General features: G+C 32.2%; 3 protein-coding genes across 3 annotated transcripts; all 3 read right to left on the reverse strand.

The window, feature by feature from the left end:
* Positions 1–4,064: 4,064 nt before the first annotated feature.
* LOC9329801 (NAC domain-containing protein 12) lies at positions 4,065–5,745 on the reverse strand. Its single transcript, XM_002893694.2, has 3 exons — positions 5,511–5,745; positions 5,136–5,401; positions 4,065–4,729 (listed from the first exon to the last, which is right to left on the reverse strand). Exons 1-3 carry the CDS (start codon positions 5,695–5,697, stop codon positions 4,091–4,093), a joined length of 1,092 nt encoding a protein of 363 aa, XP_002893740.1. The 5' UTR covers positions 5,698–5,745; the 3' UTR covers positions 4,065–4,090.
* A 5,605-nt stretch (positions 5,746–11,350) lies between these two features.
* Positions 11,351–14,382, reverse strand: LOC9329802 (alcohol dehydrogenase-like 3). The gene is made up of 10 exons (XM_021015261.1): positions 14,033–14,382; positions 13,814–13,950; positions 13,670–13,719; positions 13,224–13,576; positions 12,823–12,905; positions 12,643–12,718; positions 12,263–12,324; positions 12,040–12,135; positions 11,766–11,927; positions 11,351–11,659 (listed from the first exon to the last, which is right to left on the reverse strand). The coding sequence occupies exons 1-10, from the start codon at positions 14,067–14,069 to the stop codon at positions 11,531–11,533; spliced, it is 1,185 nt and encodes a 394-aa protein (XP_020870920.1). The 5' UTR covers positions 14,070–14,382; the 3' UTR covers positions 11,351–11,530.
* Positions 14,383–17,264: 2,882 nt separating this feature from the next.
* Positions 17,265–19,915, reverse strand: LOC9329803 (polyadenylate-binding protein-interacting protein 11). Its single transcript, XM_021013333.1, has 10 exons — positions 19,110–19,915; positions 18,693–18,800; positions 18,565–18,609; positions 18,407–18,479; positions 18,204–18,316; positions 18,069–18,128; positions 17,940–17,987; positions 17,785–17,853; positions 17,641–17,702; positions 17,265–17,569 (listed from the first exon to the last, which is right to left on the reverse strand). The coding sequence occupies exons 1-10, from the start codon at positions 19,569–19,571 to the stop codon at positions 17,512–17,514; spliced, it is 1,098 nt and encodes a 365-aa protein (XP_020868992.1). The 5' UTR covers positions 19,572–19,915; the 3' UTR covers positions 17,265–17,511.
* Between the last annotated feature and the right edge of the window lie 1,236 nt (positions 19,916–21,151).

A 21,151-nucleotide genomic window follows, 5' to 3' on the forward strand; every position in this document is an offset into this window, starting at 1 on the left:
TAATTTTACTTGTTAGTGTATTGGAAAGGAAAATGATATATAAATGGTTTGGTTATTTATCAAGCAAAAATAAGAAACAACCAAGGGTTTAACTATTTGGTAGCCCACTATTCGATTCGGTCTCTTACCACCAACAATGCCCTACGCCCTTTTGAAACTGAACAGCCCACTCCGACTTTGATTGCTAAAATGTTGATGGCTATGTTCTCCACCGACATGCCGAAGCATCAAGCTGATCTTTAATCTCACAATTAATGCAAGTCTCCTTATATACGATTTGGAGACAATGCATGACATATTCTATTTAACTAAATCACAGCCAGGACTGGCCCGTGACATAAGCCACATAAACCATGGCTTAGGGCCCAAAATTTTTATTGCCCATTAAGTTTAACTTATTTTTACAGTTTTTGATTTATTTTTAGTAATTAAAAAAGGTAAAGAAAAAACAGTTGATCTTCTCGACAGTTTGTCATACTAAATTAGGGTTTCTTGGTTTTTGAACTTCTAGTTTGTTTGGTTTTGATGCTTTATATTTTTCTTATACTTTTGAATTGAATTTCTATTTCTTTCGTTTAAGTTGAAGAAATAACAGTTGATATTAAACTATTATTATATAGAAATTTAAATAGCAATTTAAAAAGAGAGAAATTATTTTTTTTGCGTAGGATCTTAGTAAACGTCGGACCGACACTGATCACAGCATGTAGTCTCTCTCATTAGGACATCGTTCCAATTCATTCGAGCCAAATTGGATCTATTATCTTGCGTTTAAACGAATTCTTGATCCATATATAACCATACACGACTGGTTTAGTGTGTTCCAATCGGCATACTTGCACTCAACTGTTGCAATTTATCTTTCAATTTTCATTATGAGCCTCTTATTGTCCTACATTTTGCTCGTGGTAACTCTTTATAAACTATCCATTTGTAACCCAACCTTTTTATAGTAATATTAGTCAGAAAATCAAAAAGAGAAAAAGAAAACTAATGGTTACGCAATTTGATAAGTGATAATTGGATTTTCGTATTTGCACTAAAAATATATATATATATATATATATATATATATATATATATATATATATATATATATAGCGTAAATAAGTATTATATCTACTTATTTACGACATATATATTCTATATGCACGAGAAAAACGATATGAGGATTTTCCAAGGAAAACGAAAAGATAACATAGTTACACCAAAAGTCGAATTAATGCATATAGAATATATATGTCGTAAAAAGCGAGAATCTTATAAAGCTGTCGTTATTGTTTGGCACACTTTACTTAGATGAAAGTCAAAATAAATATCACTTCATTTATTATTTACAAGTCTTTTGTCAAAATGACAATGATACTTTATCCAGATAAATGGCCGTGTTATACGCGAGTTTTGTTCATGCAATAAACTTATATAAATTACTAATTATTACAAAACATTTTTATGAATATTACAAGGCATTTTAGTTTTGAATCAAAACAATTAAAAATTAACAAAATTCAAAAATAAAAATATAATAATTTTTGAATCCTTATATAAAATAAAACTAAGGTTCTATTACTATCATAAACTAACAATATTATAATATTTACAGTATATATATATATTACTGTAAGGTTTTAGTTTTTTTTTTTAAACTAAATTTTTGTTAGACTTTGTCTATAATTTTTATTATATCAAACAGTTGTTATTTGTGTTGTCAAATATTGTATTGTAACACCGTCTATAACTGTCTATTTAGAGCATCTCCAATGATGTTCTATATCTTGTTTTAAACTCTATATTTGGAGCAAAATCATTCCAATGGTGCTCTATATCTTGCTTTAAAAATAGAGATATGAATTTGGAACAACACTATTTATATCTCTATTTTTAGAGCACAACTTTTTTATTTACAAAGTACTCCCTCAATTTAATATAGTATCATTTTATACATAAACAAAATTATATAATTAAATTACATACATACATAAGTGTATATTAAAAATCATAGTTACTAAATTAATTAAAATTTAAAATATAACAATAAAATTTATTAAATTAGAAAATAATGTCATCACAAATGATAAACTAAAAGTACATAAAAAAGATTAAACTTGTCGTTAAAAAAAAACTTAACACACCATAACTAGTGATTTAATAATTCGGTAGGTCACTTCTGGATCGACTAATGATGATGCTTAAATAAAAATATATTAATCATTCGATCTTCTATTTATGTGTTGTAATAAAATTTAATTTTAATAATATGGTTATACTAGATATTTGTTTAAAAACTAACTAAGTGGATAGAATTTGCAAACTTTGAAAATAAAGGACTATGTGAAAAATTAAACAAAATATTAAAAAAGGAATATTAATTTTAGAGCAAAAGATAGAGCCAACTATTGGAGCAAACCTCTGCTCTATTTTTAGAGAACCCCAAATTTAGAGGAAGAAATAGAGACAACGATTGAAGATGGTCTTATATTTTTTAAGATATAGTCATATAGTGATATTATAAGGATTACATAATCTTTATAAAAGGCTATTTTAGTTTTTATCATATATATGGATCCACCATGTGCATTATCAAATTCTACCGAATATTAACACTCATTATTGGTTTCATGATTCGCCAGTATAAACTAGGCCTGAGATTTATATCCGCTATCTGCGGATATCCGTATCCGTATCCGGTTTTCGATCCGAAAAAACGGATATCCGGCAAAACGGATATGGATAGTAAAATGACGGATATTCCGGATACGGATAATCCAAAAATTTGGGCCGGATAACGGATATCCGGCAAAAAAAAAAAAAAAAAAACTTTAAATGCCTTATGAGTTCATTTTTCAAGTGTTAAAGCCAATTTTTTAATTGGGCAACCAAGCAAGGAGTTATTTATTAATTAATGTGTGGTTGACAAAAAAAAAAAAGCCAACTTTTTAATTGTTTTTTTTTCTTAATGTTAATAAATAAATCATACGACAAAAAATAAAAAAGAAATTTTTAAGAAGGATTTAAGAAGTTGATTAATGTTTTTTTCTTTTAAGAACACCACTTAAATCTTTTAAACTTTTTGCTACTTTAATAAATTCTTTGTTAATGTTTTGTATGTATAATCAACTTCTAGCTATTTTGTGAATTTTTTAAGCTTCTTATGTATGACATTAATGAATTTAGGATTTTAAAATACTAATTCCGGTTTGTCCAAAAAAAAAAAACACTATTTCCGGATATTCGTGGATATCCGGATTTTCAACGAATATCCAGAATTCTGAATACGGATACTAAATTGGCGGATAATGCGGATACGGATACGGATACGGATATCTTAAAAAAACTGGATATCCGCTCCGTTTACAGCCCTAGTATAAACGTTTAATGTGATAAAACACGAAATGATTAATAAATCTTGATATTAACGATATATATATCGTGTGGTTTATACAAAATACGGCCATTGTCATATCATATTTTGGATTTAAATTCAGTAGTGTGCATGCAGGAAATGTAGATTAAAAAAATGAATGATGAAAAATGTAAGGGATGTGAAAGTTATACAGGTTAGCTTTTTTTTTTTTTTTTTTACATCTCTACCATTTAGCTTATAAAAATAAAATAAATGTAATATAGACGTTAGAAGTACGCAACGGAAAGAGTCGTTATTCAAGTTTTCTATATATAATATCATTCTTTAATTTTCGTAAATTATGATTATAATATTTAAATGGTTTGCCCTCTACCATTATTAATGTTTTCACGACTTATTTGGAGGCGATTCAAAGCGACAAAAAAAGAGTTTGATTTTTTCTTTATCGCTAATTTCACGAAATTTGAATGTGAAAGCAGATAAACTGGCACGAAATGTTCGTACCTTACCGCATCTTTCTACTTATGTAAACAATATTCCTAAACATTGGCTAATTTGAGTCAATCCAATAAAACTGTTGACAAAAAAAAAAAATGATAAACCCCAAAATCAAGACATGATATCATAGAGCATATGAGACATTTTTAACAAACTTTATTTTTTATTACATGAAAGTAATATATATTTTATTATTTTGTGTATGTGTATGTATATTTGGATAGATAATCATACAGATAAATGAAGAAGAGGGTCTAAAGACGAAGGAGACGAAGAAGACTCTGTGAAACTACTCCAGAGATCGACATTATCATCATTATTCCAATGAAGATCCCATCGCTGCATCATAGTATCACCAATTTCTTCTTCTTCATCAAAACTCTTACGATCACACGTGTGACGACCATTGTTCAATTGCCAAGCCACAAGCCGGTCAAGACTAGCCCAATTACTGCAAACAGGTCTGCCGGTTATAATTTTCTCTTGAACCGGAGAAGAACCAAGTTGGTTTGAAGTCATGAAACTATTGTCGACCGGGCTCTCAGATTTGGGTGTCTCAAGACTTGGAAGTTGCGTGAATAAGACATCGTCTTGATGTTGAGTTTTGGTCGTTGTTTGCCTCTCGGGCATGCAAATGTTAGAACCGGTACGGTCCATGTAGAGAAGAACATGATCTAAAACGGTGCTGTTTTGAGTGTTGTGACAGGTGGGCCTCTTCTCTTCCTCCGTGTCATCAATTGAAGAAGATAGAGTGATTTTAGGACAATCGTCGATCTTTTGATAGTTCTTCTTCCTGAACACTCGACATACCACCCAACCTTCTTCGTTGTAGTTCATTGGATCTTCGGTTACAACATCAGAATAGCCCTGATAATGGAACAAATCAATCTTATGAAATGCAATAAGAGATGACTAAATCTTTGACGACATAAATGCGACTTTTTTTTTGGACATGCAACCATTGATAAACATTATTTGTTCAACGCTTTTTGGTCGCATTATAGAGCCGTCTTAAACTATTTTAAGCCTTATGCAATTTATTTTATAATATAAATGTATATATAATGTGTTAATTTCCATAAGAAATTATTTTATTTAAAATCAGAATCATATTCTATTACTTTAATTGCACATGCTAAAAGACGGCTCTAGCTAGTACTAAATGAACCAAAACCTTTTATAGCATGAAACGAATATAGCTAATTCTTTGACTATAACTTAGGAATGGTTTCTTCCAACCTAAAATGAATATTGATGATAGCTATACACTTACATTCGACATTGGAGTATCGTCGAGGCGATATTCATGCATGATCCAATCGGATTTCTGACCGTGAGGAGCTCTTCCTTTGTAGAATACGAGTGTCTTCCTCAATCCAATCCTCCGGATGCAACTGCAGATGATCTTGTCACGTCCGGTAGCTTTCCAAAATCCAGCGACTGTTGCCCGGTTTGTCCTGGTCCCGGTTGGATACTTCTTGTCCTTGTGGCTGAAGAAGTACCAGTCGTTTTGTGGCGTCGAACCGATTCTACATTCCTCTGCATTTGCATAACAAAATGATTCAATAATAAAGAACAAAGAAAGAGAGAGAGATTGGTAGAAATGAAAAATGTTCTTCTTATTAGGGTTTATTAATGTTAGAAGAACCTTGAATATCCCAAGGCTCGAGCTTGTTGAGATCAATTTCACGAATGACATCAAGATCGATCTTCTGAGAGTTAACTTTCTTACGGAGATAGTAATGGAGAAGTTCTTCTTCGGTGGGATGGAATCTGAAACCTGGAGGCACTTTTGATTGTCCATTAATAGACAGATTTACCTTATTATCCGCCATTGACGATGATGGCGATATCTTTTTGGGGTTTTGCTCTACAAGAGTAGAGAAGTTGTATGATTACGAGTGGAAGTGGTTACAACTTAGAACAAGAAAGCAAGAGATGAGATTATTTATAATGGTGGTGGGACTCGACGAGACATAGCCCCCAAAAGGGGGAAATTATTATTTAAATAAAGAAAGTTGTAAATTATCATGCATTAAAGTGCCTTTAAGGAATTAATATATAATTTAGTTAACAACTTAACATATGTTTCTTTGTTTAAATCAAATTTGATCATACGTAGGTTCTGACGTAAGACTTATTTCTTTTGACGTGTAATGTCATGCATGTGTATGTATAAAAGGAAAAAATACTGACGTAAATAAACGGGTTTAGTGGGGGAGAAATCTTTGTTTTTCTTGCAATAATTTATTATAGAATTTGAATTTTTAATGCATGAAAATATAAAGTATAGATTTTCATATAAGAAAATAAATTACATTATCTTCTAATATAAAAGTTACGTACATTAAAATAAGTTTCAAATAGTTATTATTCAGCAAAAAAAAATAAAGAAGTTTCAATTATTATAATTAAGATTAAAATATCACACACTCGTTTCATGTTAATTTGTTATCTAACTTTTTCCATGTTTTTGGTGTATGCTCGTTCTTTTCGATGTATCATAAAAAATACATCACAAATGTTTTTCAGAATATATCATCTTCCATTCTAATATCTTGTGTTAGCTATTCAGACCATCTCCAATGAGGATGTCTCACCCAGTGTCTTGCAATTAAAATAATGAAAAAATAAAAAAAAAGAGGAGAGAGAAGGAAACACGTTTCTCCTGCCAAATCTTGAAACACTCTTAGAAAACAATTTTGTCAAGTGTTTTAATTTGATTGGTGTAATTTAATTAATTATTTTAAATATAATTAAAAAATAAAATCATAATAACAATAATATTTTTTATTCCTCAAACACTCTTTTTTGAGACACTCACTGATGGAAATGCTCTCAATTAGACTTATATGATAATGAGTATATATATAGATCTTGTCTTTACTTCCATGTTTTTAATCTTTTTTTTTTTTGCCATGAGATCAAATCCTTGGATTATACAATTTTGAAAAATCTAAACAAAAATTATTTTCAGTGAATATTTGCATTTTTAGCAAAAAGAAAAAGAAAAAAAAACCCTCGATGGTTTTCTTTTTTGGAAGATTTTCAATGTTTTAACTGTAGTATCTTTTTGGTGTAACTAAGTGACAAAAACGTGATGAAGTCAAAGAAATTGAAACAAGCGGAGGAGAGGAGGGGGACATGCTTTTTGCACAAACTGTGACATTCCATCTTCATTTCATCATCAATTCACCTCTGCCTAGTGTCCAATTAGTGCATGTATATTTCAATCTAGCTATTCATCTTAAACCGGAAATAGTTATAAATCAGACTTACCTTTCATACAATAAGTTTTAGTGAAGAAAAATCTAACTAATGTATCATTTACTGTTCCAAAATTTAGCAAAAATGTCACAAAACATATATAAATCTTTCCAAATGTGCCATAATGGTGGACAACATTTTTGTCTAACCAAATTTTTGTAAGTCGTTTCGAATTCTTGTCCACCAAAAGTCTGTTGTTTCAAGGGTGGACAAATTTTTTTGTCCACCAAATATTTTCTCAATATGTTGTTTCAAAGGTGGACAACATTTCTTGTCTACCAAAATTTTTTGGTTCAAAGTCTTGTCCACCATTATGACACATTTGGAAAAATAAATGTTTTGTTGCAATTTCTGTAAGTTTTGCTACAGTATATGATACATTAGACCAAAATCCCTTTAGTGAATACCAGTAGTTCTATAGTTATGGGATGTACCAAAAAAAAAAAATTAAAATAAAGGGTAAGGTTATATAGCGATCAATATTTAACTTTAGATATTGAAATAGCTAAAAAGGAATAGAGAGTAGGAAAGTGGGAGTGACAAGTTGGAGTATCCACTCCCAACTAAAAAGGCGATGGTTGGATTATGTACACACATATTTGAATTAATTAGCCATATTTTTTATGAAATTGTTTGTATATATTCAACCATTTAACATAAATATATGTGTATATGTCTAATTTATGGACTTAGTTATTGGAATTATGCGTAAGGATATAATATGATTTACAAATCGAGGCTGGAGCAATGGCATTTTAATCGTTTTCTTCTTATATAATTGTAAAATAAAAGTTGTTACCCTACAAGCACTGTACTTATCATTTGTCTGTTGATGGGATCTTTGTGTTTCAACATTAATAATGATGTTTTATTTCTCTAAATTCTATGCTTAATCATGCTTTTGGGTACACAATTGATGGATTAACTAATACCACATAATGATTAACCACATTTGACCTCTCATTCTTTCACTTTTTCCATTTCTTTATTCTAATTTTAATTGAGTTGAGTGTGAAGTTTCACCTCGTAATTTGTTGATTTGTTCCCATACTAATATTGATCTATCATTTGGTCATTCCCTTTTGTTTAATCATGTCCCATGTTCACATGTATGTTAATAATTGATAAACTAGTTTGGAAAAAAAAAATACCACAAAAATTAATTCACACTAAAGTTGACATATATTGAAGCTTGAATATTTAATTTATTTAACATGCTAACTAAATTGTTGAAGGCGCTCCAAAGTTGATCTTGCTGGAGGAAGTTTTTTTTTTTTTTTTTTTTGATAAACTGCTGGAGGAAGTTATAGAGCTCACATCACTAGAAATCGTTGTGGAGAAGATGGATGTGACAAAGGATGGAACCGGTTTAGCCAATGTGAGGATTTGTTGGTTTTGATTCTTGGTTTAGCCAGTTTGGTTCAAATGGTCTAATTATTTGGAATAGAAGAGAAGTGTTGGGCGCGTATGTTGTTGTGCTCAGCTTGAATTATTATTCTGTTATAAAAATTCATATATTTTAAGAACATATCAACGCAGCTTTGTCTTCTTCTTTGCTTTATTCTTCTTCTTTTTTGTAAAAGAAACATGTGAGAGAGAAAAACAAGAGTGGGAGAGCTATAATTTGTAAATCAAACTAGGTTTAGTGGATGATGCAGAAAGAGTTATGCCAAGATGTACTCATGTAAGTGAAGATCTAGTGGTAAGGGAGAATTGGAGAAATGTTGGAAGGAACTAAACCAAGTTCGATCCACCCTGAAAACAAAAATCACATTTGTGTGGAAAGTCTGGGCTTGGGCATTGGCCCAAGCAATTCACATGGTATCCGGGATCATGCTAACTGGATACCCCCGGGCATTAGTCGGAAAGCATTCCAAACTTGGGGTTAGGCAGTGTGGTAGTCCAACACCTAGGTGTTGGCGACGAGTCCACATGGTAGCACTTCGGTGCGTTCCCCCGAGGCCGACCGGATCAGCCGATCGGGTATATCAAAAAAAGAAAAAAAAATCGTTTAACAGAGAATTCTCGAGAATCAAGGTTCCAAACTCTACTGTTAAAAAACCGTGTAAGAAAATAACCAACTGGCCCAAGCATCTATGGTCTAGTGGCAGAGGAATATTTGGAAAATGGTGAAACTCCCAAACCTGAGTTCGATTTTCCCTGGAAACAAAACATTTGTTTCTGTGAGTTGGGCCTTGGCCTGCCTGACTACCCCCTGACATTAGTCGGAAGACATTCCAAACTCGGATCAGGCAGTATGGTGGTCCAATTCTGGACCTCATGGATCTCATGAATCTCATAGTCCGTTCGACCCGAGTCCGTTCGGAGCTCATGGTGTCCGTTGAATCGGTTAACCGTTGAACCGCGGGAGAAGTCCACTCTGTAGTACTTCCGTGCGTTCCTACCGGGGCTGACCGGATCAGCCGATAGGATTTATCAAAAAAATAAAAAATAATAACCAACTCATGGTGGTGGAATGGCCAATCTTCAAAATTGTGGAATTATGGTCAAATTATTATACTGTGATTTCAATTTTCAGGTATATATGCATGTATAGCACTAGATTTTACCCCGCGGTACACCGCGGGTCAATTTTTTTATAACTAAAAATTATTTAGCAAAATTTTAAATTGTATTTGTTTTGTTAATATTGTTTATTTTGTTTAGTGTTTCTGATTTTATAATTAAATTTTGATTTTAAATTCTAAGATTTCATCCATAGTATATTGTTTAATATTAATATCGATCTAAACCCGTTGCACCATATAACCCCGTCCCGTAAAATTAAACATCATTTTTTTTATTTTTTTTGAATAATATTTTTATCCACTACGGGTCGCAGGTTCATGCGGATAAGCCCGTGGAGAGTTGCGGGTTTGCGTGTCGACCCGCCAAAAGAGAAGCTATCTTTTGAAACCTTTTGTTTTATTTAGAGGTTTTGAGAAAGTATCCCTAAAAATAATTTTCATTATATGAAAAAAAAAAAAGTAGAAGAAATTGTAATATCAACATTCCCGATTTTTTACATCACTCGTTACTATTAATTTTTTTCTTTTTTGCAGATAAAAATCAGAAGTTAACTAAGTCGAGATTTTTAAAAAGATTGTGTAGAGATTTTTGGTAAATTGTTGAGAACATATTTGATTTCAAAATCTTTACTTAAATAGATAAAGAAAGATTTTGTACAGACTTTTGCTAAATATATGAGAAATGAATTTCATTTAACAATCTTTACTTAAATAAAACAAATCTAAATAATTAATGCTAATGGCATGCCATTGTAAATACTTCTCAACTTCAGGATTTATTTGCTAATTGTGATCCAAAAATGTATATATAGATATGTAAATGTTTTAAATGACAAAGAATACTCTGCTCTTCCACAAATTATGAGGATTAGTTTGAGTTTCCGTTCAAGATTCTCATATTATTATATTTTGTTTCCTTCAAATTTTAATCTCACCAAAATTCAATTAATACATTTGAATGTGATGAGTTGGTTATAGTTGCATATGGTATGATTGGTGATGAAAGAGAGTACTATGTAATTCCATCAAATAACGTTTTGAATGATTAACTGATTAGTGCTTAGTTAAATAGCCATAGTCAATAGTTAATAATTAAGTGAAACTGCATTGGTTGGTGAAGCATAGCAAAGTTTGCATGTCAAGCAATTCCGACAAAAGTCATGTAAACCCATGCTCATACTGACGTAATTACCCACTTTCTGCTTTTATTTGAATTACAAAATATCCACGTAGTTATTTGAATAGTTTGGATATACATCTTGCATGAGCAATATCTACGTAGAATTCGAATTCAATTGCATTTTTATGATACAAATTAAATCCGTAATATACGACAAATTAGACTGGAGTATATAATATTGTGAGTTTTGAATTTAAATAGAAGAGACATCCACACATAGTTTCAATGAGTAATCAAATTATTTTGACTTATAAATAAAATTATGTGGTTCATAATTTCTAAGTGTAATAAGTCGCAAGTGTTCGTTTTTCTTGCTCCTTCAAATGTCTTTTTATGTCTAGCTCTTTAAGCTTCATGTAACACATGCTTATTTTATTTTTTTTGTTCTTTAATAAAACATAGCTAACTAAAAAAATCATCTATATTGTATATAAGTATTTTGTGGTTAGTTATAACTCAGATATTCACATATAGTCAATTATATATATGACATATAACTCTAGATCATTTGAATTTAACTGAAATCAAATAATCCTTCAGCACAAATAATGGCGTTATTGATGATGCTGATACATATATATAGGTATGTATATATATATATATATAGGTAAGACAGTAATGGATAATGCAGTAAAAATAAGCGTTTGTTGGGTAAATTATATATAGTGTAGTAAACTTTGTGAATGTGTAGAATCATCTCTTGAGTAATTTAGAGATTTGGAGAATGCATCGAAGAGATTTTCCATCGCGAAGCAGCTGAAACGCATCGTTTATCTTCTCAAATGGAAGCTCATTGGTAATAAAAGGTTCCAATTTCACAACCTACAAATCAAAGATTCCAATTAATATCACCAAAACGTAAATTAATTCGATTATTATTATTTTATATTTTAAAATTATCATAGAATCTAAAGATAAAATTTCAGACCCCTTTCATGCATTGTTGGGCGAAATTTGGAAGCTGAGATTTGGGCTTGAAGCCGCCAAAAACAGAACCGATGATTGAACGGCCGTCGAAAAGCTCCATTGGGTGAAGAGGCAATGTTCTAGGCGTCGGATAGATCCCCACAAGTACCGTTGATCCCCAACCCTATCATCGAAATAATGTTTCTCATTTACTTCTTTGTCAAGTAATCAACTTGTTAATCAAGTAAACCAAATTAAGATTTTGATCTCAATTCATAATATTATTTAGGACTTACGACGTGAGTGGATAAAAAGGCTTCGCGAAGAACATCAACGTTTCCTGTGCATTCGAAGCTATAGTCCACACCTCCTCCCGTTATCTCTCGTATCATCTTTTGTGAAATGGTTAAAATTTTAGTTAACACTAACTTCTTTATATAGTTACTGAAATTTTAGTTAACACTAACTTCTTTATATAGTTACTGAAATTTTTTTCGTTATGAAATTGGTGTAATATACCTGATGTACTGGCTTAGTTAAGTCTTTAGGGTTTATGAAGTCTGTTACTCCCATCAGCTTACCTGCAATATTTGATTGAAGTAAATCAGTAATATGGTGGTTATATGGACATAGTTGTAGACGAGTAAACTCCTCAAAATCTAGTACACCTTATAATCAGTCCATTTGGTCTCGTAAAATATCATTTTGTTTCTGGTTCAAGATCGCGTATAAACGGAAATTATTGCATTCGCATTCCTAAGTTATTTGCTTCACTTTTCGAGATGCTTAATTCGATTAGGCGAAAAGAGATCAGGCAATTTGGTTTTGTTTTTCGAATATCAACCTTAATATTAAGAAAAGGAGAAGCAGCATTGATAAAAAAGAATTAGAGGACGTACCTTTCTCAAATTTGGAAGCATTAGCATCAACACCAATGATCCTAGAAGCTCCTCTTGCTCTTGCACCTTCAGCAACCTTCAGTTTTCATTCATGAAATAAATACATCATTTTGGAGTCATATATATAAATGAAAAATTGATTGATATATGCATCAATGAATTAATTAAATTTAATCTTACAGCGAGTCCAACAGAACCCAATCCAAAGACAGCAGTGCTTGTTCCTTCCTTCACTTTTGCAATGTTCCAAGCTGCTCCAACCCCTATTTTTTTTTTCCAAAACGACGTCGTAACATTAACAAGGAAACACCTCATGACACTATGCATGCTTCTTATTTTTACCTCTTATATACATGAGGTGGTAAATGGACCACGACGATATGTAACATTAAAATCCAAATTTAATTGAAAGAGACAAATTGAAATAACTGCGTTTTGGAAAGGGAAGTGAATGTGTTTATGAAGCAAGGCCCTATCTTCTCCTATATATTGATATACCATTTCTAAAACAACGCAAATTCTCAATGTTCTGGACAAAATCCATGAATTCAATTGCTATATATGATAAATTAGTAACTAACCAGTTGAGACACCACAGCTCAAGAGGCTCATTTGCTTGAGAGGAGCATTAGGATCGATCTTGACGACACAAGCCGAGTCCAAGACGGTGTATTCGGTGAACGTGGAGGTGTTAAGGAAATGATATATGGGTTGGCTCTGGCTTGAGCGACCGTCCTTGTCTGTTGTGGTTGAGAATCTCGTCCCTCCATCACTCACCATCACTCTCTTCATAGGATCCACATGATATCGCTCACAGAGATTACTCTCTTCTCTCTTACACACTCTACATTCACCACATTCTCCATTGAAAGTCGGAATCACATAGTCTCCTTCTTTCACATCTTTCACTCCTTCTCCAACACTCTCTACAATCCTATTAAATTAACATATACCCGAAACACAGAAAACATGTTTAGTTAGCGACACTGGTAGGTGGTTATAAAAGAGTTTAGATATCGGGATATACCCGACAGCTTCATGACCAAGAATCCTTGGAAATGCTCGTTCAGCTTCGTTCTTTTACACACCGAAAAACGATATTTTTGATTAGATTGTAATCAAGAAAGAATGCAAGTTTTGTACTGATTGGAATATAAATGCATATGAGTACCGTGCCGTTCCAACATCCGAGATCGGTGTGGCAAATGGAAGAGTAAAGGATTTTGAGCCGGACTTCCATTTTCTGAGGAGGATCCACACATATTTCTTGTATTACAAGCGGTTCTTTTGGACCCCATACGACAGCAGCTACATGCACCACATACATTCAGCATTACTATCATAATCATCATGCATCAACATCATATCTCATTGGTGAGTAATTAATTACCTTTGCAAGTGATGACCTTCCCTTGAGTCTCTGCCATCTTCTTGATATTTATTTTTTTATTAGATTTGTCTTTTATGAATGTAGATCTATATATATACAGAATTCAGATCTATATATGTCTAAATATAGTGAGGATATTGAGTCACATGTATAAATATCCAAATCGAGTCAATAATCCCGAGAGAGGTGGCTTTGATAAGATTGATATGACCAATCTCTTTACATAAACCATCATAATGCTAATCTCAATGCCAATTAAAGACCGAATTAAGCAATGGTATATTAAATTTTGTTTGTGCTCCAACTAACTTATATTTCATGCATAAATTAAAACTACTATCTTCACATAAGATTTGTGAACTCTTAGCATTGAATACTGTCATTGAATACCGCCTATCTTCGTGATTTACACGGCGTCACGTCAAATTTATGTACATTGTTGTAAGAGTATTTAGTGTTTCAAACGTCAATGAAACTGTATAGATTTTCATAAATATAAAATACAATAATTGCAAATTTGTTAATGTATGGTGGAGAAAATAAGTGGTAGGTTTTTGCGGGGACTACTTTACTTGATATTAAATGGCTTTCAATGGCAGAGCAATCAGAAAATGGACAGAGTCTGGTGACAGAAGTGACTAGAATTTGGTGATGATGTGTAATGTATGTGCACCAACAGCTAAAACCATTAAACTCGTGTGTGGTTGCAATGTAATATTGGGATTAGAATCAAAGATGTACACTAGGCGCATAAAACACTTAAATTTTGGCTCGAATGCTTTAAATCATCTCCAATGTATTCCTCTATTTTTAATCTTATTATTTACTCTATTTTAGAATAAGATATAAATTAGGACTTGCGAGAAATTCCTTGCTAAAAAGCATGTCCACCTCATGAATTTGCTAAATATTTGACCAAAACTTAAATATTCGGTGTTAAATCTAAATACATATATAGAACTAAACAATCTTTCATGCCATAAAAAGTAAAAGCTCATTTTATTAAATTTATTTAGTTATTTCAGTCTCAAAAACCAAGACATAAATAATTAAAAAGGAAGGATTAAAATAGAAATAGAAATGGCCTCTGTTAATGTGGAGAAACACATTTTGCATGGATCTTCTAACTAACCGTAGGAGTAGCGAAATTAATATGAGCATCGGTCATAGGAGTTAGGAAGCCAAGACTTGTGAGTTTTTGAACACCGTAATTGGATCTTACCGTCAAATTATACGCACATTTCTCTAGGTTTGTTAGTCTTATAAAAGTTTAATAAGCTCAAAATATCACAAATTCTAACAATCTAGAAATATACTAAGTATTAGAGATTATTTTAATGATTCGCTGAATTTTTGGTTTATCCAGTTAAATCACAAATCATAGTATTGATTTTCTTTCAACATACGCAATTATATCTTAATAAACTAAACAGGTTTGATGCATTCAACACCTAACACATTCAACATCTTTTCATAAGTGTATATTTACCTTATAGTTTTGGGGTTGGGAAGATTCGGACATCCTAGGGGATTTAGCCGACACCAAAGAAAAACAAAAAAACTTGATTTAAAACAAGATTTACGAAGAAGAAAATATATCTAAGTTAAAAAATATATATATATATATATATATATATATATATATATATACATATAAGTTTTTATTTTTAAATGATCACTTTGTTACTTTTATTTTCAATATAATACTAACAATAATTTCTTTTTAGAGTATCTATACTCCATAACTACATAAGAATGAATAATTAGTTCTCTCTCCTCGTTACTATTTGGCATTCACTGGAATATGTAAAAGACAATACCATCCTTAATTTATTTATTCAATGTTTTATCTCTTTTCTTTTATTTCTTTCTTCTTCAAACACTAGAACACAACTTTAATAATGAAAATTAAATCAGACTTTTTTTCTGCAGAGAACCGAAGAGCAAAACCAATGATTTGTGTGGTTCACCTATGACAATAGTGCTTTTGATTTGGCAAAGATGAAGATAAGGGAAGTTTTTGTTTTGTTTTTCTGCGAAGGTTGGTTAAGTTTATGCGGTAAAAAATAATGGTAATTGATGGTGGTTCTGATTTGACGATGATGAGATTTACCGATGATGATGATAACAATGATATTGTTGGTGGCGGTAAGTATAGAAAGAAGAAGATGAAAGAATATTTTGTTATCGTGTTAAACCAATAGATAATCATTTAACTCATCATATATTCTTACTCAGATATTTGACGGACAATCTATTCATAATTAAATAAGAAACGTCGATAACTATTTTATTATATTGTTAACTAATTTGTTATATGCGGAGGGGCATTTTTGTCCAACTTACAGAAGTTGAGAAGAGAGAACTAATAATATAAAAACCATGGGTATATTTCTTAATTTTTTGGTCAATTGTGATTTTAAATTAATATAGCCCTTGTTTTTATTGGTTAGTGCTTCTACCCATTTTCGGATTTTCCTAATATAATCAATAATGGTTTTACTATTTTGTTTAAATAATACATAAAATCATTAGGAAATTTATAATACTCAAATTGGATATTTGGCCCGTTCAATTAATTTCAATTTTTGTTTATAATATCTACATAGAAAAATATAAAATAAGATTGGATTGCTTACTGACCGAAACGATCTAAGTAGGTGAACTGGAATAGTACAATATTTAAAACGATCGATGTCTTGTATCTATCTCAATAATATTTGGATGAATACTTGAAAATAAAATCTCATTCATAATTTATTGTCAAAGAGAAAAAAAATTCTCATAAATAAAGATAAATTCTCGCTTCACCAATTTCCTAAAAAACAAAAGTCACAGTACAAAGTTAAAAAAATCTTGAAATGCACAAACATTGAGTAATCGTTGTACCTAGACCGCATTTCGTACTTCATGACGTCACAAATTCAGAAAACCACCAAACCCTTTCCTTCTTTGTAATTATTTTCTCGGAATTTCCCAAAGTTGACTTTTTGGATATTAAGAACTGACAAAACAGCTGTACTAAGTTGACTTGTTTTTTATCTACATACTCCTACACAACACAACTGTGTTTTGTTCGGACAAAACTAAGAACATCAAAATTTGATTCAAACTCTTTTTGTCATAAAATCATTTTTTTTTCCGACCCCAAATAAATAAAGAAATCATGTTTGACTTTCGTGAACCAATAACACGATTGTAACTGTAAGAAGTAAGTTTGGGGATGTGATACTAATACGTTTTAAGCTCTTTTTCTCTTAAGAGATAAATAAAAATTCTCTACGAGGTTTTTTTTTACCCAAAAGATTCTCAGGTAACGGAAGAAGAAAGAAGCATCATCAGATCCCAGAATTACATTTTCGAAAACAAGAGATGAGAGATGCAGACAAACATCTTTACATGTCTGTGTATGCTGTTTTTAGACGAGACAGCGATATATATATTGAGACATGAGATATGTGGAAACCTGTAAGCTAAGATCAATGCATTGGATGCCTCGGTGATCTCGGACGAACAGGCGTCTTTGAAGGACTCACCCTGCGAAAACCCCGTCACAAACACGAAAAAGAGATTGAATTGTGTAGCGATGATCGTTTTGTTTCACTGACCTTATTGGTAAAGAACCAAGAACAACTCCACTGCAGTTGAGAGCCGCTATTGCGCTTTCAGCCTATGAAGATATAAACGATAGATTACTCAGAATATGACTTAAAGAAATCAAAGAATCGTGCAGAGGTGTATCCGATGTTTACCATTACGAACTCTACAAAAGCAATACGAGTTGAGTGTTGGTAATCTCCAAGCAGCCTCAGGCGATAAACCTGTATTAACAACACCTAATCAGTGAACTATTGCACAAACGAATAACAATTTTGTTGCATTTTTAGAAACTACAAGATTTGTTCACCTCTCCGCAGAAGGATTCGAAAAAGATCTTCACATCTGATTGAGTCACCTGTAAGCAATTTTTACACTTGTGAAAGGGAGATACTTCATCAGTTAAGGTTAGATAAGAGAAACGATTCAAGGGAGTCACCTTCTTGTCAATGTTAGTACAGTAGATAGTTCTCGCACACATCTCACGCTCATCTTCAGTCTGCAAAAGACACGGCTAAATCATTTTCCGAGTCGCAAACCACCAGAAACTTTGCATAGTAGAAGAAAATCTCACCCTGGGCAAAAATGTCGGGTTAACCGGTGCTATAGCTGTTTTGGATGGCAGAACTTTCACAGGATAAAATCCCAACATAGTCCCCGATAAATTCAGAGCAGTCATTGCACCCTCTGAAAAAAACCAAATTGCCAACACAAGACACTTAACCACTGTAGTACACTGATGATACTCCAAAACTGACATAATTCATGAAATAATACCTTCATCAGTGAACTCGATGAATGCAAACCGAAGCACTGAGTTTGGGTCACCACATATGCGACAGTCAACAACCTGCAAAAATTAAACACAGTTAAAGCACACAAGCAAGCACAAAGATAGAGTTTATCGATGAGAGCCTCAAGGAAATATTTTCAACCTGTCCACAGCTCACAAACAAACCAGCAAGCTGCTCTTCAGTGACCTATAACACCCAAAACACACTGAAAAAGTCAAGATCAAAATTCTTGTTGATCGAAGAAGAGAGAAAAGGAGCAACTTTTCAACCTGTTGATCGAGATCAGAGACATAGACGGTTCTACGGATAACATCTTCTCGTTGAGCCATGCTTGTTCGAGCATTCATCCTTCGTTTCCCTTGACCAAAGCTCTTCTTCTACATCACACACACAACATACACATACACACACACAATCAACACGAATGATATGGATTTATAGTAGTCTCATTAAGCAAAATTAAAACTTTCAAATGTACAATCTTTCTATTTCAATGATCTCCAACGAAAATGAAACACAACTTTGATCCAAAGCTATGAATCCTAAACTAAACAAAACAACAAAAAATCCTTTGAGAAAACCATCAATTAACAAAAACCCAAAGACAATTCAGTGAAATGAAACCTCAATTCACCCAAAGATCACAACTATGAATAGGAAAATCGACGAAAACCAGTGTCTCTTACCCGTCGAAAACCACCGTTTTCATTACCGTAGCCACCATTTCCAGTACCAGAGAAGCCATTGTTACGGAAGAAGGAACCAGCAGAAGTGAAGAAACCACCATTAACACCGTTAAGTCCACCGTTACCTCCTTGTTTAGTCAGAGAAGGAGGAACAAACTCTTCAGCCATAGGATTAAGCTTAGAGAAAAGCTCCTGAAGCTCTCTCATATCACGCTTAAAGCTTTCACCACCGTCAACGCCGTCGGATCTCGCCACGTGTGACCCGATCTTGCTATACAGACCAACATCACCTTGATCGTGCCGAAGAACTTGATCGATCCTAGAGTGATGGTTCTGATCATCGGAAGAAACGCCGGAATCTTGACTTGTCATTGAAGAAGGTGGAGAAGACGGCGGCGGCTGGATCACGACTCCTCCTGCATCAGCAGCAGTAGCAGCTGCTCCAGTCTCAACAACCGCCATGATCAGAGAGAAACCCAGATATCAAAATCGGAAATTTAAGGATAATTGAGAAGGAATTGGCCGATCGGGTTTTATGATTTGAGGAAGAAAAAGAAAGGAATCAGCATAAGGTGCTCTCGAGGAAGAAGAAGAAGAAAGAGAAGAGAGAGAAAAAGGAAATAAAGAGAGGATTAAAGAGTGATTAATCAGAAGATCGGTGATAATTAATGGTATTTGATCAGAGTGATTAAGTAAGGATTCGTTGAGAAACCAAACTGGTAATGAGTTTAACTTCACTTTTTGTGTTTTTAACTGCGGTGAAAAAATGAGTGTGATTGGATAACGTAGAATCCGACCGTACCGGAGAGTGGAGTGTTTGGTCTCTTTTATTAGTCTATTCTTGGACTCAACTACATTGTAGGGAGCCAGGGTAGAAAGTCCAGAGTAGAGAGTTCAGAGTAGAGAATAGAGACCTTAAATCTATGTGTATATTTTATGATTGAAAAAAAAAAAAGATTTCTCGAAATTATCTGTTTAATTATTTATTTTTTATTTGATTTATCCTTAATCGATATTTTTTAATACTGAAAAAACGAAAACCAAAAATACGGATTTATGTAAAAATATATAATACAATAGAAAAATACGACGATAAAGAATAAGGATACACTAATATTTGATTAGAGATATTAATAACAGATTTTAGTACATAATATAAGTTTAATTGGGTAAAAATAGCGGTATTTTATTATATATAAAACTTGATTTTCAAAATTGTTAACTACATAATCATAATAAGTGTTAAGTCTATCGATAAGATTTTGATTTGTGAAAAAAACTTCAATTAATTAAATTTAGATACTCACTCCATATCATTTAGTGATATTTTTTTAAAATTTGTTTCATTTTAATTTTTAAGTGATGTTTTCAACTTTTTATGTAAATATTTTTTTACCTATAGTATTTTACTGTATACAGACATACAGACATGTAAAGATGTTTGTCTGCATCTCTCATCTCTTGTTTTCGAAATGTAACTCTAGGATCTTGATGCTTTCTTCTTCTTCCGTTACCTGATAATTTTTTGGGTAGAAAAAAACTCGTAGAGAGTTTTTATTTATCAATAACATATTTGCTAAGGAACCTTCTTTAAGAAAACTATCAGGGACTTTAAGACCCAATTCCCAAGGATGTATTTGAGACAATTTGACTTGAGAATACATTTAAGAAGAAGTCTTTCCCAACCAAATATCAGCCCAAAAATCCTTCACAAAAAACTTTTGGTGACCTTAGTAGTCAATCCAGACTTCGTGAGGTTTATATTGAGTCTTAAAATGGTCATTAAATCTATGGTTATAGACACATGTGTGTGGTTATATACACAAATATATATTGTCTAAAGGAAAAATATCAAAAAAAATTCTCAACTGTAATAAAATGCCAAACAAAGGCCCAACTTTGGCTCATGTAAAATAATTTGCTAATTTTATTGACTTTTATTTTAATTGTTTTTTTTTTTTTTGTTGATCTTTTATTTTATCTATAAAAAATGATTTGCCTTCAATCCACATAATGTCAAAAACCAATTTTAGTTTACAAGA

The sequence above is a fragment of the Arabidopsis lyrata genome (genome assembly GCF_000004255.2).
Source record: "Arabidopsis lyrata subsp. lyrata unplaced genomic scaffold ARALYscaffold_1, whole genome shotgun sequence".
Lineage (NCBI taxonomy): Eukaryota > Viridiplantae > Streptophyta > Magnoliopsida > Brassicales > Brassicaceae > Arabidopsis > Arabidopsis lyrata.

What these genes read in the sequence shown, in the direction of transcription:
- LOC9329801 (XM_002893694.2), bottom strand. Translation starts at nt 5,697, where the DNA reads ATGGCGGATAATAAGGTAAATCTGTCTATTAATGGACAATCAAAAGTG. An exon ending in CGAGCCTTGGGATATTCAAG is followed by an intron (nt 5,402 to 5,510) that starts GTTCTTCTAACA and finishes ATGCAAATGCAG; the next exon opens with AGGAATGTAGAATCGGTTCG. An exon ending in ACGATACTCCAATGTCGAAT is followed by an intron (nt 4,730 to 5,135) that starts GTAAGTGTATAG and finishes TTCCATTATCAG; the next exon opens with GGCTATTCTGATGTTGTAAC.
- LOC9329802 (XM_021015261.1), bottom strand. Translation starts at nt 14,069, where the DNA reads ATGGCAGAGACTCAAGGGAAGGTCATCACTTGCAAAG. An exon ending in CTTGGTCATGAAGCTGTCGG is followed by an intron (nt 13,577 to 13,669) that starts GTATATCCCGAT and finishes TTAATTTAATAG; the next exon opens with GATTGTAGAGAGTGTTGGAG. An exon ending in CCTTTTTATCCACTCACGTC is followed by an intron (nt 11,928 to 12,039) that starts GTAAGTCCTAAA and finishes TTTCGATGATAG; the next exon opens with GGTTGGGGATCAACGGTACT.
- LOC9329803 (XM_021013333.1), bottom strand. Translation starts at nt 19,571, where the DNA reads ATGGCGGTTGTTGAGACTGGAGCAGCTGCTACTGCTGCTGATGCAGGA. An exon ending in AAAACGGTGGTTTTCGACGG is followed by an intron (nt 18,801 to 19,109) that starts GTAAGAGACACT and finishes TGTGTGATGTAG; the next exon opens with AAGAAGAGCTTTGGTCAAGG. An exon ending in TGTTTGTGAGCTGTGGACAG is followed by an intron (nt 18,480 to 18,564) that starts GTTGAAAATATT and finishes TAATTTTTGCAG; the next exon opens with GTTGTTGACTGTCGCATATG.